We start from the raw sequence: 15,236 nt of genomic DNA on the forward strand, positions 1-15,236 counted from the left end.
GTCTGCCCCAGGTGGTTCTGGAATCACTTCCTGGCTACCAATCTGTAGAGATTCTCCACTCCCCTCCCCTCCAACGGCAACCCCTCAAAACCGTGGCCTCAGGGATGTAGGGAGAAGCCAGCCAGGCTCCCATCCATCAACCGCCACCGCTGGCCCAAGACAGGATCAGATAATATGTAAATGAATGAGAGCATATGTAAATGAATACAGGCATCTGTGTTCCAATAAAACTTTATTTGGCCCGTCCTGATCAGGTTTAATAGATCTTTTTAAACATGAGTAGTTATAACAATTCCTCTATAATAACAATTATATATGAACTCCTGGTCAAGGTCAGCAGCTTGTTCCTTTACCAAAAAAGTAAAGCCGCCCTCTGAGGACAAATGGCACATGAGGAGCGGTGTAGACTTCCTTTCCTTAAAAAAAGAAAAAGGAAAAGAAAAGAAAAAAAAGAAAAAGAAACCCAAACACTTCATATTTACACATTTTCCATTAAAAATTATGGTCAGTGTGATTAATTGTTTTTAAATATAGGTTTCTAACGTGTTGCAGGTTTCAATGTACAACTCTTTAGTTAGCTGACAGGTTTGAGGTGCTGTCAAGGTCAGGGTGAACCCAGCCCAAGGCCAATGCTGGGGAGTCCTCTGCTTACAGACCGGCTAGACCTCCCATGGGTATCTTTTGGGGTGCTGGGGGGAGTGGAATACCAGTGGCGGGAATGGTAGAGCATTCCAGGGGGTGGACTACGCTTCCGCAGAGGGCTCCCATCACCCCAGGCTCTGTGCTGGGACACCTCCGGTACGCATGCTCCAAACTCACCCTGAAGTTATGAGGGGCATGGCTGCTTGGAAGCCCTTCTTGTGTCCTGGGGTCTCTACGCTGGTGCCTGACCCCTGAGGACTTTTGCTGTTGGCACCCTGCCTTTCCCATCTCCCTACCTTGCTGGATTCCTTGCCCCCAAGGCCACTTGCTTTCCGTGCATTTCTTTAGGGACCGCTCTTTGCCAGGGCTCAATGGGTGATCAAAAAATCAAGGTTAGTATTCATGAAGCATGACAGGTGAAATCTTCTCTCCTAACACATCTGCTCTATGGCGGGCACCTCGCGGCCTGGTTTACTCCAAATGAGCAATGCGTGCCAAGAACATTAGTTCCCGAGGTAGGCTAGGAGAGGAGTTCTGTATGTGTCTGGGGGTGGGCTCCGTGTATGTGGCTGGGTGTTGGGCTGGCGGCGTTACTGGAACTGCTGTCTTCAAACTCACCTGCGTACGACATCCCCTGGGGAACTGGGGCTGTGACCTTACATCCGCTCATGTGTCAGGAAAGTGCATAGGGAGTTCTGGAGGAGGCCTGGAAGGAGTTCTGGAGGCCTGAAAGATGGGTTCTTGTACCCACAGACCCCAGCCTGGTCTGATCTGAACCGAGGTTGACAGACCACACAGGGGTGCGGCACATACAGGGGCGTGGAAGGTGGAACTACTGACGAATTTGAGGGACCAGAGAATATCTGGTCGGTCAGTAGGGTAAAACTGGCTCAGTTTCCCATTTTGGAATATAAGAAACATTGCTCTGAATAAAAAGAGTAGGTCACATGGTGATGGGCAGGGAAGAAACATCTTGGACCGAGTTTTCTGATTGGAAAGCCACAGTGACCCCAGCGGAGGAAGACAGTTTAGCGTGGACAGACACTGGCCTAGGAGACTGGGCTTCCTGAGGGTAAGCACATCACTTGGCTTCTCCCGGCCTCACTGTCCTTCCTCTGTCAGCGAGGCTAGTTCCGCCAGATGATTTCAACACTATGCCAGCAAGATTCCTCCGCAGCCAGCCTGGTGGTAGGGCTTGCAGACTGCTGTCTAAGACACTTCACTCCCCCCCTACACCGCCACCTATAAAGCGCAAGGGACCCTTTTCGCTGGGAAAATGATCAACACTCAAACTAGGCTCCTGTTCAAACCTGCTCCCAGAGGTTAAAGGCTAGTTATTAAGGCAGTTTAAGAAATGGACATTCCTCTCCCTCCTCGGATCCTTCCTGTGTTTTGCTAACCCCAAGGCAGCAGAGAGGGGTGGAAGGGGCGGTGGAGGTGCCGGGGAGGCCAGCCCCTTCCTGCCGGGCCCGGCTTTTCCGGGTGGCCTCTGCTGGGTTGGGGGGGGGGTGGCTGGAGCTCCCCCTCTCCCTCACCACCTTTCTTTGGAGAAGGCCTCGGTCTGCACGAGATCGCCGGGGTGCTCGGGGATGCACGCGCCATTGAGGTCCCCCAGTTTATTGTCCGGCAGGTCCTCGGGCTTGGTGCAGAGCTTCAGGGCGCGGGAGATGAACACGTCCAGGTCGAACTGGGGGCTGGCGCCCCCGTCGATGGGGGCCGGGCGGCCGGGCGGAGAGGCAGACAGGCGGCGCTCCGGGCTGTCGGGGGGTGGGCTGGCGCGCTCGGGGCCGCCCTGCGTGCTCTTGACCCACTGCGCGATCTCCAGGAAGAGGCTGGCCGGCTCGTCCTCGCGCGGCCCGGCGTCCGCGGCCACGGCGGTGCTCGGGGGCGCCCCGGCCGCCTGCTTCCAGTGCGACAGGTCCAGGATGAGCTTGGGCTCCGAGTAGTGGTGCGGCTTGCTGTCGCGCCACAGCAGCTTGTCCAGGTAGGAAGGCGAGCCCACCTTGTAGTCGCAGGAGCGCCCGTAGTCGGCCTCGAAGGCGCGCTCCATGGACGAGTGAGAGCGCTCCAGGAAGCGCTCCGAGCTGCTCTGCGAGTCCTTGCGCGGGTCCACCTGCACGTCCTCCGCCAGCGGCGTCGAGCCGGCGCGCGGGTCGCGTTGCACCTCGCTCATGTCCTGACACCGGTCCGACCTCCACTCCAGGTCCGACGATAGGCTCACGGGGTACCTGCAAGGGTGCACACACACGGAACGGTGGTTGGACCCCCGGGTGAGTTGCCTTCCCCGAGGGGGCCAAGCCCCCTCATCCCTGTCTGCCACCCACAGACTGCCTTTCCACTCCTTCCCTGTCCCTCTGGTCCTGTGACCCCCCAGGATGCCGGTGGAGGGACTGATTTTTTTTGGCTTAACCCTCGTATTCTTCTGTACTCATTCAATACCCTACAGACATTCCTTGAGCACCTTACTATGTGCCAGGCACAGCGGTGAACAAAACGACAAACTCCCTGTCCTCACGGAGCCTCCTTTCAAATAGACCCACCAACGCAGTGCTCCCCAAACTCTGACGTGCACACAAACCGCCTGCCGCCCTTGTTACGTTGCAGCTCTGGATCCAGTAGCTCCGAGGTGGGTCTGAGATGCTGTGGTTCTAACAAGCTCCCAGGTGATGCTGCCGCTGCGGGTCCAGGGACCACACTCGGAGCAGCAGAGCCCTAATGAGTGCTCCTCAGCCCTGGCTCGGATTAGAATCCCCCCCCGCCCGGATTCCGGAGGTCTGGGCTGGGGCTCTGCGGCACATGGCTGTAACACATCCCCAGGTGATGCGAAGGTACGGCCAGCGCGAAGAACTCTTGCCCTAGTGGCTCTGGTTAAGCTGCCCCACCCCAGCCCTCTGCATCAACGCAGGGCAGGTGGGGTCTATGGAAAGATTCTAGACACCCTCAGGAGAGGCCAAGGATCCTTGGACTTCTGCTTTCTGTCAACGGCCCTGCAGCCACGGACAGCAAAGTCGGGTAGCCAAGAGCAAATGCAGGGCAGGTGTGCAGGCCATCAGCTCAAGCTGGGCCCTCTCCTCCCTGTGCCAGGTGCTCTCCGCAGAACTGTGTGGAGGGAGGCAGCAGCCAACGGCCAGCTGCTCATGGTATAGGATGCCCAGTGCTCACATAGGAACAGCTGACGCTCCAAGGACAGGCAGGTTTGGCTGTGAAAGGGCAGACACACAGTAGCAGTCCACACGACGTGGTCTGCGAGGCACAGGGAGGCCCCTGGACTCCCCGCCACTCTCTCCCAGGGACTCCACGAGGGCAGGAGTCACTCCCAGAGGCGAACACTGCCTCCTCGCACAAGGGTCCTTGACATCGCAGAAATTCTAGGAGGAAGAACTTGCGAAGACCCTAATCCCTGGCTGCTACACACCAAAGGCCATACGTTGGTTCTCGGAAGCCTTCACAGAGACCCTATGGGGTCAGTATGATCACGCTGCCTTACAGATGAGGGCGCTGGTGCTCATCCAAGGTTAAGCCATTTGCCCGAAGCAGGAGGGCCTGTGGGAAGGAGTCCGCCATGGACTGCCCATCTCCATCACGCGGGTGTGATGGGAAAGTCAGGAGCAGAACGGAGTCAGGCTTAGAAATGGTCAGAGTGGGTGGGCAGTGGCCAAAGAAACCCTGCGACAGTTTTCCTGGTCCCAGCCCTGCACCACAGCCATGATAAGCACGGGAAGGGCCTCTCCGGGCCTGCGCTCTGTGCCCTCAAGCACGGTGGAGCGGAGGGGAGGGGCTGCAGGGACCACAGTCAAGGGCGGGAAAGCATGGGGGCGGCAGAAGGAAGAGTCTTCATTAATCTCCATTTGCTGGCAACTCTTGATAACAACAACCGACCACAACAAACCCACAAACCTGTCCAAAAATAGCAACGTTGCCCTGGCCCTCCCTCCGTGCCTCCTTACTCTGAAACCTATCATCTGTCAAATGACTGAAAAGGAGAACTTGCTCATCTGTCACTTATGTAACTAGCTGTCACATTCCCACAACAGCGGGGCTCCCACTTAGGCCCCCTCGGAGTCCTAGCCGCTAAGCCCTTGACTTCTACTTCTAAACTGAGCAGCTCTCGGCTCTCCCTCCCTGGATTAGCAGATGGTGATGCCCAAATGTTTAGTTGCCTGATTTCAACGTCAGAATAGGAAGGGACCCGAGACATCATAACACGCCTATACAGAGATTGTTAAAAAACGTATGTTCTACCCAACACTGAATCAATGGTAGTGACTTCCGGGCACACTGGGTTGGGAAGGATTCAGAGGCCGAGCTGAGTCTGGCAGGCAGACTGTGATTGCTCAGCAGTGTCTGACATAGTGCAGATCCAGGAGGTCCCACATGAGGCAGGCATTAGCTGTGTGGCCAGATGCTAGACTTTACCATCTCTGAGCCGTGGCTTTATCATGTGTCACTGGGCAGTAATAAAATGCCCCCCCCTTAATGGCACTCTTGGGAGGTGCCAACGATGAGGACCATGCAAAAGTGTTATGCAGAAATAAATGTCACATTGTCTCCTTGCTGGGCACTGGCGCAGTCCACTTTTCTAGGATAGATTCCCAGTCTGCTAGGAGTCGCTGAACATTGTATTGAGCCCTGGCTCTAATATGTTCAGGGTGGGGAGGAGAGCGGTGGTGGCTGTGTTGCACAAAGGAAGGCCCCCGACCCACACATGCTCATCTACTGAGAGTGCCTGGGGACAGGAGAGAAAGGCAGGAAGCTAAGTGGGGGAGAGCACCCCGTGGGCTATAGCACTTGGGAGAGAGGGGAAAGGTCATGGAGGATTAGAGGCAAAACAGAAACGGGAGGATGAGAACATGGATTCTAGGCTCCAGGGCTGGAGGCCCCTGGCACCGCCCCTGTCCCCGCACCTGTCCCAGATGGAGAGCTGGCTCTGGTTGGCGGCCATCAGCAGGATGTCATCGATCTCATCTTCAATGCGGAAGGGGTGCTGTGAGGTGGGCTCATCCTCGGGGCACGAGTATGGGCTCATGTAGGGGTGCTGCAGCCCCATCTCTGCTGTTAGGCGATCCATGGGGTTAAAGGTCAGGATCTTCTCTAGAAAGTCGATGGCTACAGGGAGCGAAAGAGGACATGAAGGTCATTCACTGCCCTGCCTAGCAGAGACATTTTTTTGTATTCTCCCATTTGTCAGAAGGTTTTTAGCCGTTCTCCTTTCTCATGTGACAAAGTCAGAGCAGATACTGCTTTTTTGACTTCACAAATGAACACGCAGAGGCCCAGAGGGGTAAAGTGACTTGCTTGAGCTGCTGTTAGTTCAGAGCAGGTGCGGGGCTAGAAGTCTTCCTCGGGCTGTAGGTGGTCTGTGTGGTGGCCGGCCCTGGAAGCGCCGGCAGGGGAGTGGGGAAGAAGCCCGTACGGGATGTGTGCACGAGCCGGTTCCTCCTGTGGACACCTGGAGCTCGGCCCCACTGGGGCGGGGTCCTCCTCTAGGAAACAGCATGGGACACACATCAGAGGTGGCTCCACTTATGGGGTCGGCGGGAGCTGAGGTGTCTCTGCACGCACTCCTGTTTGCTGCGGATCGCACACTGCTGGGGTGGACGGAGGAGCGTGTGGCTCCCAGGTGCCGGCGGTAACAAGCCTCTGTGAGACAGTCACCGAGGTGAGGCAGGTGGGACAGGGCCTGACAGCCCAGGACCCCCGCATCCAGCCTTCCTACCACAGGTTGCCCTGGAGGTTTGCCAAACAAGGGCAGGAGGGCTTGATATTAAAATATTTAGCCACCAAGCTGAAGCCCTCCTGGGGACTAGGGTCTAGGTCAAGGGGAAGTCCTAAGCAGCTGGAACCTAGGGACAGAAAGGGACAGTCCGAAGCCTTGTGCTGTGGCTGGTTGCCAACCAGCGTCAAAGCATATCAAAATTTCGGCAGCCAATCGGGCAACGTGGGTGCGCCCTGGCCACACAACAGCTCTGCACACAGGACTGGCGTCCTTTCTCCCGAGCGGGGTAGGGGCAGCCATCTGCCTTGTGGGCTCTGCCCTGGGTTATCTCAGGGCACGGTCTAGACTGGAGGTTCGCATTCTCTCCCAGCGCGGCAGGCTCCACTTCAATCACAACGTGGCCGATCGTGTTACTGCCCAGGTGGCAAGGGAGAAAGGCCGCCGAGCTCAAGCGTCTCGGCCAGTGCCGCAACCCTGCCCCTCACACCAGCCCTGGGTCTCTTCGCAGGAAAATTCATCAATGATTCGGGAAACTGATGGATTCAGAAGGTCACTGGGCTCCCGGGAGGATGTGGTGCTGCTCTGTCAGCCGAGACCGAAAGATCAGTAAAGCAGCAGGAACTCTGATCACTGCCAAGAGCTCTGAGGCTCAGGGTCTGGGTCAGGGCTGCAGACCTGAAAGTGCCTCACAGATCGCCAGGGCCGGGAAGATTCGGGCTCCGTGGCGCACAGCCTGCTCTGGCCCCGCCTGGCTCCAGGCCGAGCAAGCCTCTCCCTCTCTGCGCTGCTTCCCTCCCTCGGCCCGACCTATTACTCTGGACCTTCCGACAAGGACAGGAGAGAGCTGAAGCTCTGAACGTGGGCAGGCATCATCACCAGTGTCACTATTATTAACAAAAATCTGGCGAACCCTGAAGCTGTCCACCCCACCGACTCCAGTAAAAACAAGTCTCCTCGTTCCTCTTCCTGACAGCTCGTCTCTAGCAGGTGCCCAGACACTTCCGGAAGCCCAAATATTAGCAAATCCCTTCTTGTCTCTAACCTAAATCTGCCCCCTGTCACCTCTACCCCCCGCCCCTGGGGCCTAGCTCTGCCCTCTGCGGGTCCCCCACATCGGCATGTTCTCTCTTCCCCATGACCGGTCCCCTCAGGTCTCAAGGCAGCAGCCAGGTCCTGTGCAAGGCCCCTCTGCCTTGCACACGCTGGCCTGCATCTCCCAGCCTCCCCCCCATTCAGTGTGGCTGTGTGACTGGGGCCTGGGGAGCGGGGGGGGGGGGGAGGCAGTGACGTGTGCACCCCACTTCCAGGCTGGCTGCATAAAAGCCTCCTGCAAGAGACTCCATCCTCTCTTCCCCTGGCTTCGGCTGGAAGTGGGTATCCAAGGGGGACCTTGAAAGCTGTGTGTTGAAGATGGCAGACGCTTCTCTGACAGCCTGGTCCTGGGAGAGCCCCAGGCTCCCCGACTCTGTCCGGACTGGAGGTGAGCCGTGCATACACAGCTAGCAGGGTCATCCTGGAGGTTCCAGATCTATCTGCCACAGCACTAGCTTTGTTTTTCCTCAACACAGAAACCACCATACCCTCCCCACCCCCCAGCTCCTCGTCTCTGGGCTCAACCTCCCCACATGTTCTGAAAGCATTTCTAATACAATGAGACTTCCGTATGATCTTGTCACCTTCCTGTGGCCCACTGACTCCAAAGGGACTTCCCAGAGCACCCGGGCTTCTGGAAGGATTCTCAGGGTCATCTTTGGAGATGGAGAGACAGGTGGCAGGGTCCTGAGGTCCCCAACCCTGCTTCACCCAGAGCACTCCTTCTGCTTGTTTCCATATTAGGTTTCCTCAGCAGATTTGTCACTTGTGACACATTTACTTCGTAGAGTAAATGGAGCTCAGAACTGATGCCTTGACATTATAGTCTCGGGGCCTGTCTTCCTCGTCCTGCCCTGACGGCTATGTCAGCTGCTGAGGGACACAGTCACCCAGGCTGCCCTTTGAGCCTTTCTGGGGGCTACAGCCAGACAGACACTCTGCGTCTTCCCAGGCCTGTGGGGCCTTGGATGTACAGCAGAGGGAGGGACTGCAGGTCACCAGCCGGCTCTCCTGGGAGAGAAATATGGGTCCCCATATTTCATTTCAGGGACCCCTCATTCTCCAAAAGCCAGAGGTCAGCTGGAGACATCTTTTCAAGGCCAACTTTTCAAGGCCAGAGGCTGGTGAGAGAATTTTGGTTGGAACTGAGTTTTGGTTGGAATTAAGTTTTGGTTGGAGTTGAGTTTTGGTTGGCGTTGAGTTTTGGTTGAGTTGAGTTTTGGTTGGAGTTGAGTTTTGGCTGGAGTTGAGTTTTGGCTGGAGTTCAATTGGCACATCAGGAGGGCGGAGCAAGCCTGGCTTTAGTGAACACCTGTTCAGCTACAGGACCGAGTCCAAACTCATCGGCCTCCTAGCCCTTCTCACCTCTCCAGCCTCACCTTCTACCAACAGGACGTGTCCTGCTGATCTGGGTCCTCACCATGTCTCCCCGGCCAGCTTTTCTGTCCCTCTCCGCTCCCTCCCTCTCCCCTAAATACCAGGAGGTCTCACTGGCCCCTTAGGATGTGTTCCTTAGTCTTTGTTCTCACCCCTGGTCGGTGTTCCCCCATCTTCCCAGCAAGAGCACCTCTCATGTCTCTGAAATGCCATCTCGAGCACTGTGGTGGCTTAATACACGTCGGGGGATGCTGCTGACGACAGCGAGGAGCTTTATCTCCTATCAGGACCAACTCTGATTTTGCCGAGACACAGCGCACCACTCTGACTGACAGCCAAGTCGCCAAGGGGCTGCTGTGTGTCTGGTTGCTTGGGTGACACGTCCCTGATCCAGAATTCCTGAGAGGTGAATGCACCTGTTGTCTCGTGGTGGGATTTCTACAGGGCCCTAGGACTCAAATACAGATGGGCTGAGTCTTAATTGGTGGTGAATCAAATGATCCCTCCTCCCCTTTAAGGAAGAGAAAAGTGAGGCAGCTTATGATTGAGTGGGGACCATGGCTAAGGACACTGTTAGAAGACACTGGTGGTCCAAGTTCTTGGTTTCTTGATGGTCTCATTTGTAATAATGGACACAAAGTGGCGTGGAATAAATACCTTTTTCACTGCCTCCTGCAGTGACCTGGGGCCGTGGGACTAAGTTCTGGCCAACAAAACATGAGTGGAGGTGAGGTGTCCAAATTCCGGCTCACGACCTTAAGGGCAAGCGGACCTGCCCTCCTTCCCCACCTTCCTCCAGGTCGTAAGGGCAGTACCCTACGACGGCTGAACAATGAGACGGAAGGGGCCTGGGCCCCTGGACGACTTTGTGCAGCAGGCTCACTGCCTTGGCCCTGGACTGTCTGCTTTGTGATTATTATAGAAGAGAGAAATAAACTTCTTCTTTTTTCTTGAATAAGAAATAAATCTTATTTAAGTCATTAAGAATTTGGGTCTCTCTTAAAATTGGCTGAACCTGTATCCTACCTAATATAGGTAGGGTCTCCTAAGAAGCCTCTGGCAGGTATGAGGCCCAGTGATAATGTTAACATTTTATTTAAAGATTTTATTTATTTATTCATTTGAGAGAGAGACAGAGCATGAGCAGGGAGTGGGGCAGGGGGAGAGGGAGAAGCAGACTCCCCACGGAGCGTGACACGGGGCTCAACCCCAGGACCCTGAGATCACGACCTGAGCCGAAGGCAGGTGCTTCACCGCCTGAGCCACCTGGGTGCCCGTAATGTTAACATATAAGACGACAGAGCAACTATCCTACGCCCAGGGCTTTACACATTCTATTTTACTTGCCTCTCACAATGTCCCCATGTGACATGTATCACTGTACCCACTTTACAGTTAAGGAACCTGAGGTGCAGAGAGATTAGGAAACTTACTCAAGACCCAACAGCTACTCTCCAGTGCAACTGGGAATTGAGTCTGGGTCTGGGTCTCAAGCTCAAAAAATTCATGTTCTCTGCACCACATCATCAAGGGGAAGAAGGGAGAGGGAGATGGAGGAGGAGAGGGAGGAAGGCAAGTGAGGAGACGAGGAGGAAGAGGAAGCATAACAGGGGCGGACTCTGGCGGACCTCCACGCACTGCCTTGAGGGCTGCCTGACGGCCGAACTCCGGGCCGAACGTCGCTCTGTCTGGAAGTAGCTAGGGCAACTTCCGCCGCAGTGGAGCGGCCTGGCCTCTCTGTCTAGGAACTGTGCTCGGTCCTTCTGGGGGGGACCTCCCGCCCGGCCCCCGGGTGAAGGCAGAGCGCGGCCTCGCGGACGCCGGCCCGCTGCGGGCAGAGGTACCTTCGCCTTTCACTTCGGGGAGCAGCTGGCGCAGCGGCCTCTTCACCTCCCAGCTGCCGCTGACGAACGAAGGCATCACCCGGAGCAGCTCCTCCTTGTCCTCCTCCCGGATCACGGGGATGGTCTCCAGGATGAGCTGCATCTGCTCCAGCTCGTGAGCCCCTGGGGAGCCAAGCACCAGATGGTTAAGTGTGTTGCCCACGTGGCTGGGGTGGTGGAAGCCTCTGGGGGCCTGGGGGGGGGGCATGGGACGGTGGGAACGGCATCGGGCTGGGGGCCGGGGGACCTGGGTTCTGGTCTTCACTCTGCCACTGACTTGCTGTGTGACCGTAGGCAGTGTGCTTGCCACCTCTGGGGCTTGGCTTTGTCAAATGTCTCTGCCTCTGGAATGGACCCATCTGATAGACTGAGCCAGCCAGAGCGAATGGGACAGCAACAGCTGGGCCCAAGACTTCCCAAGTCCTCCTCGCCAGACGCCTCTCCGCGTGTTCTTTACCAGGCTGGGAAAGGAAGTGATTTTAAAACCAGGACCGAGCCTCACCTTTTGGTTTCCAATCAGGAGGCTCGTCATGAGCAGGGGGACAATCAGAAATAACCAACCGGCTCTGGAATGCATCCTGTGCTCCTTCGGGCAGAGGGAGCAGGACAGGCTATGCCAGGTCTGCAGAATTAGCATCCTGGGACAGGACGGAGGCAGGCATTTATTTACTCCTTTGCTCCTTCATTCCTTCCCCAGATCGTGACTTACGGAGCACCGTCTCCCTGCCGGGCAGCAGGCTGGACACTCGTGCATAAGATGCTTTAGTCTTTATGAGTCTCAGGAACGCAACTTGTCTTTGCTGCCCGAGCACGGATGCTGTGTCAGCGGTGGCCCTGCTGGTGGCGATCAGGTCTCTCCCCGCTGTCCACCTCGACTTCCAGGCTGTTCTTACTCCCATTGCTTCCATTTCCCCTTTTTGCTTGATAGCCTTTCCACTTCTACCAGTCTAAATCCTTAACCAAGACTTCCTATCTTTGAGAAGTCCCCAGATTCATCTAACTGCTCAGAATGCCCTCCCGTTACCACCAATTCCAATTTGCCAGAAGCTGGTGGCCTATGGTGGGGCTCCTCCGTGTCCCCCAACGACTCCCTGTGCAGCACCAAGCGGACATGAATGCTGGACGCTGCCCCCAGCAGCTCAGGCTCTGCTCTGAAGTGGTCCCTTCAGCCTCCCCTGTGTGGGCTCATGGAGGGTCAGTTCAGGGACTCTGGGAGCCCCTCGTGGGGTCCCTGCTCCAAATGAACACTCCAGACTGAGTGCTCACAGTGGCAGGGAGAGAGGGGGAAGGAGCTGAAAATGTAGGATGGATGTTTCCAGCATCAATCTCAAGGTGCTTAAATAGAAGTAGTTACTTGATTTTGAAAGTTCTACCCTCAAAAGGCTATTTTTAGCCTTTCCAGTATTTTGCCAGAAATGATAAGGGGCCTCCAAGTAGGTCCATAAAGCCCTACAGGTCATTTTAAAGAGAAAGACCAGGATGTTTTGTGATTAGCATGGGTTTTTTTTGTGGGGCTTTTTTTCTTTCAATCAGTTCTCTCTTTTTATAGACCACCACAGGAGAAGGAAGATGGCATGGTTAGTGTCTTACCAGCGAAGAGCATTCTCCCCGTGAGCATCTCGGCCAGGATGCAGCCGGCGGCCCACATGTCAATGGCTTTGGTGTAGTTGTTCGGAGAGAGCAGTAGACGCGGCGAGCGGTACCACTTAGTTACCAACCCTTCCGACAGATAACCCTGGAAGACAAAACCCCCGGTTCCGATGGTCAGCCACGTGCAGATATACCCTCTCTCCCAAGTGCCTCCTTGTTTCTTTCCACCCGAAGACAGCATTCTGTCCAGGATCCTTCCACTCTGGAGCCTTCCCTGAAGCCCAGGGGTTCTCCTCTGGGGATGGGGAGGCAAGATACCAGTATTTTGGGAGGAAGCCTTTTCCACCCCAACTTGATGTAACTATGCAAAACAAATTCGCCCTCATCTAGTCAGAAGATGGACACACAGGAGCCAAACTCAAGTTCATTACCACCATCAACAGAGGAATGATGAACATGGAATTCCATTGATCCAGTAGCTGAATCTGAGGAATAGCCATACATTTGAAATTAAGCCAATTACGTTCGTGCTGAGGATTAGAGTTAATGTGGCTACAACGCCAGAGACGCCAAGACCCTGCTGACAACGGGTGAGGCCAGCTTCATAACAGGTACAGGCGAAGGGCGTATGGAAAGAGCCCTAAATGGCAGAGTGGATGCAGCTTTGGTTGGCCCAGAGGATTCTGGGAGCTCCACAGTGTCTTTTGGGGGCGGGATAGATGTCCTACCTGATTTCAGCCACTGTTCAAGGATTTGAGGTCTGGGACAGAATCCTTCCCTCCAAGATTTGGGGGTGACATAAGTGGTTTTGCACAGAATGGAAAATATAGCCAGGCAATTTGGAAATTGTTCTCTACATAATTTAGGAAGTTGGCCCAACAGTGTCACTTGGGAGGTGTCCATTTGGATGACCTGGAACAGTCTCTCTAAATTGAGAAGGCAGAGCCATTTGGGGGTTAAGGTGAGACAATTCAGACTGAGGGGATCCAGTGGGAGAGTCTAGGGATGGTCTTGATATCTGCTGATGTAACTCTCCATTTAGCATTTGAATTGCCCTTTTTACTGATGTAGGAAGTTATCACAGACCCAGGCTAAAGCAGATGAAAAGTTAAGAAACCCAAAAACTCAGGAGCTTTTGATCGGTTAATCCAGAATCTCTTTATTTGTTCGGCAAAGATTTATTAAGTGTTTCAAACCTTCCGAGAGCCCTACAGGACGACAGCAGTTCCCTCTCCTCTGCAGTACATATTTCTTCAGAACAGGGCCCCACACTGGTAGAGGGAAGGGGGAAAGAGGAAGTGACCACAGCGTACCCATTCCCCGGCCTCAATGCTCCCACCCAAATGAACTCCTTAGATTCCCTCCTGTCCCCGTCTCGTCACCTCCCCTGCCCCCAGCCCCCTAGCGATCCTCCTTTTCTGTCCTCTGGTTTTGCTTTGTACAGAATGTCATATACATGGAGTCCTAGCCCCTTTTTGAGTCTAAATTCCTTCACTTAGCACAAAGCAGCTGGACTCATCCGTGTTGCTGAACGTGCAGTAGTTTGTAGGGGTTTAAGTTTGATTCTAAAAGTTACAGATACACCGGGGCGCCTTGCTGCCTCAGCCAGTGGAATATGCAATTCTTGATGTCGGGGTTGTGACTTCGAGCCCCACGTCAGGTGTAGAGATTACTTAAAAAAGAAAATCTTAGGGGCGCCTGGGTGGCTCAGTCAGTTAAGCATCTGACTTGATTTTGGCTCAGGTCACGATCTCAGGCTCGTAGGATCGAGTCCCTCGTGGGGCTCCAAGCTTAGTGGGGAGTCTGCTTGAGATTCTCTCCCCCCTCTGCCCCGCCACCCCCCACTCTCTCTCTCTCTCCTCCTCTCTCTAAATCAGTAAGATCTTTAAAAAAAAAAATCTTAAAAAAATTACAGACACAAGCCAAACTGTAGAAGTTCACTCTGGGTGGGCGGGTCATAAATAAGGAATGGTTTGATTGATTTTCCAGTCAGAGACTGAGCTGGCCAGAGGAAGACAAAAGCAGAGTCAGCCAGAGGGGAGGCAACAGAAGGGGAGTCTTCTCTGGTATGTAAATGAGCCGTCTTTTAGGGGACGGAATTTCCTGTCCTTAACACATGCCTATCTGCAGGTGAGGACTGCAGTGAGGACACAGTGGGGGCGTCCTTCTGGAAAGTAAAATGAAAGATGTTTACATAGGCAAGGCTGCCCCTGGGCCAGATATAAGGGCCAGACCATGAGAGCAGCTGAGGAAGTTCACCCACAGCTCTTCCTTACTTTGGCACGAACACCGAGAAGCTGCTGCTTCCCTATGGTCACTTGTCCCTCAGACCCTTCTGGAAACAGAGGACATACTGATGTGTTTCAGAAGCCACAGGGCAGAGGAGAATTTGGGAAGTTGCAGTGTCTGCTGTCAGGTTCTGGAGCAAGAGGAGCCCTGGGGAAGGGGGTGATGGAAACAGAGGAGGCTCCCTTTCAGGGGTGGAGGGGGGGCAGACATGGGGAAGGAGGTGGTGGCAGGGGTCCTGCCCTCAGCTGAGATGAGCCCTGGGTGTCCAAGCAAGAGAGGTTCTGGAGCCCACAACATGATCCTGGTGATGTGAATTCAAGAAAGGTTCAGTGGAGTGGATGGGGCAAAAGTCAGAACTTTCTAGAATAAAAAGATATATTTTTAAAGAACACCCAGGAGTGGAGACTCAGTTTTATCAGAAGGGCTCACAAATCAGTAAGTACATCGGTTCCACAGGAATCTTTGAATGGCTTTCCTGTCTGAGCCTGCAGGGTAGGGATCATTTCAGCTCCATTTGGATGTGGAAGAACGTGTCCTCAGTCGTCGGACCTGGTCTCCATGTGACGCACCGTTGTGTGAGTCATAAGGGACCACCGCTCTGAGGAGACAGGAAACCAGCACTTGCACGACTCTCCATGGCCCCCTCT

At 54.7% G+C, this 15,236-nt stretch overlaps 1 protein-coding gene across 1 annotated transcript in view; it reads right to left on the reverse strand.

The window, feature by feature from the left end:
- Window positions 1–227: 227 nt before the first annotated feature.
- MAPK4 (mitogen-activated protein kinase 4) overlaps window positions 228–15,236 on the reverse strand; it is a 51,302-nt gene continuing 36,293 nt past the window's right edge. Inside the window, exons 2-5 of the mRNA XM_057313280.1 lie at window positions 12,301–12,445; window positions 10,672–10,833; window positions 5,547–5,748; window positions 228–2,870 (exon numbers count right to left, since the gene is read on the reverse strand). Coding sequence (XP_057169263.1) covers window positions 2,174–2,870; window positions 5,547–5,748; window positions 10,672–10,833; window positions 12,301–12,445 — 1,206 coding nt within the window. The 3' untranslated portion in view covers window positions 228–2,173. The remainder of the gene's footprint in view (window positions 2,871–5,546; window positions 5,749–10,671; window positions 10,834–12,300; window positions 12,446–15,236) is intronic.

Source organism: Ursus arctos, unplaced genomic scaffold, assembly GCF_023065955.2.
Source record: "Ursus arctos isolate Adak ecotype North America unplaced genomic scaffold, UrsArc2.0 scaffold_17, whole genome shotgun sequence".
NCBI lineage: Eukaryota > Metazoa > Chordata > Mammalia > Carnivora > Ursidae > Ursus > Ursus arctos.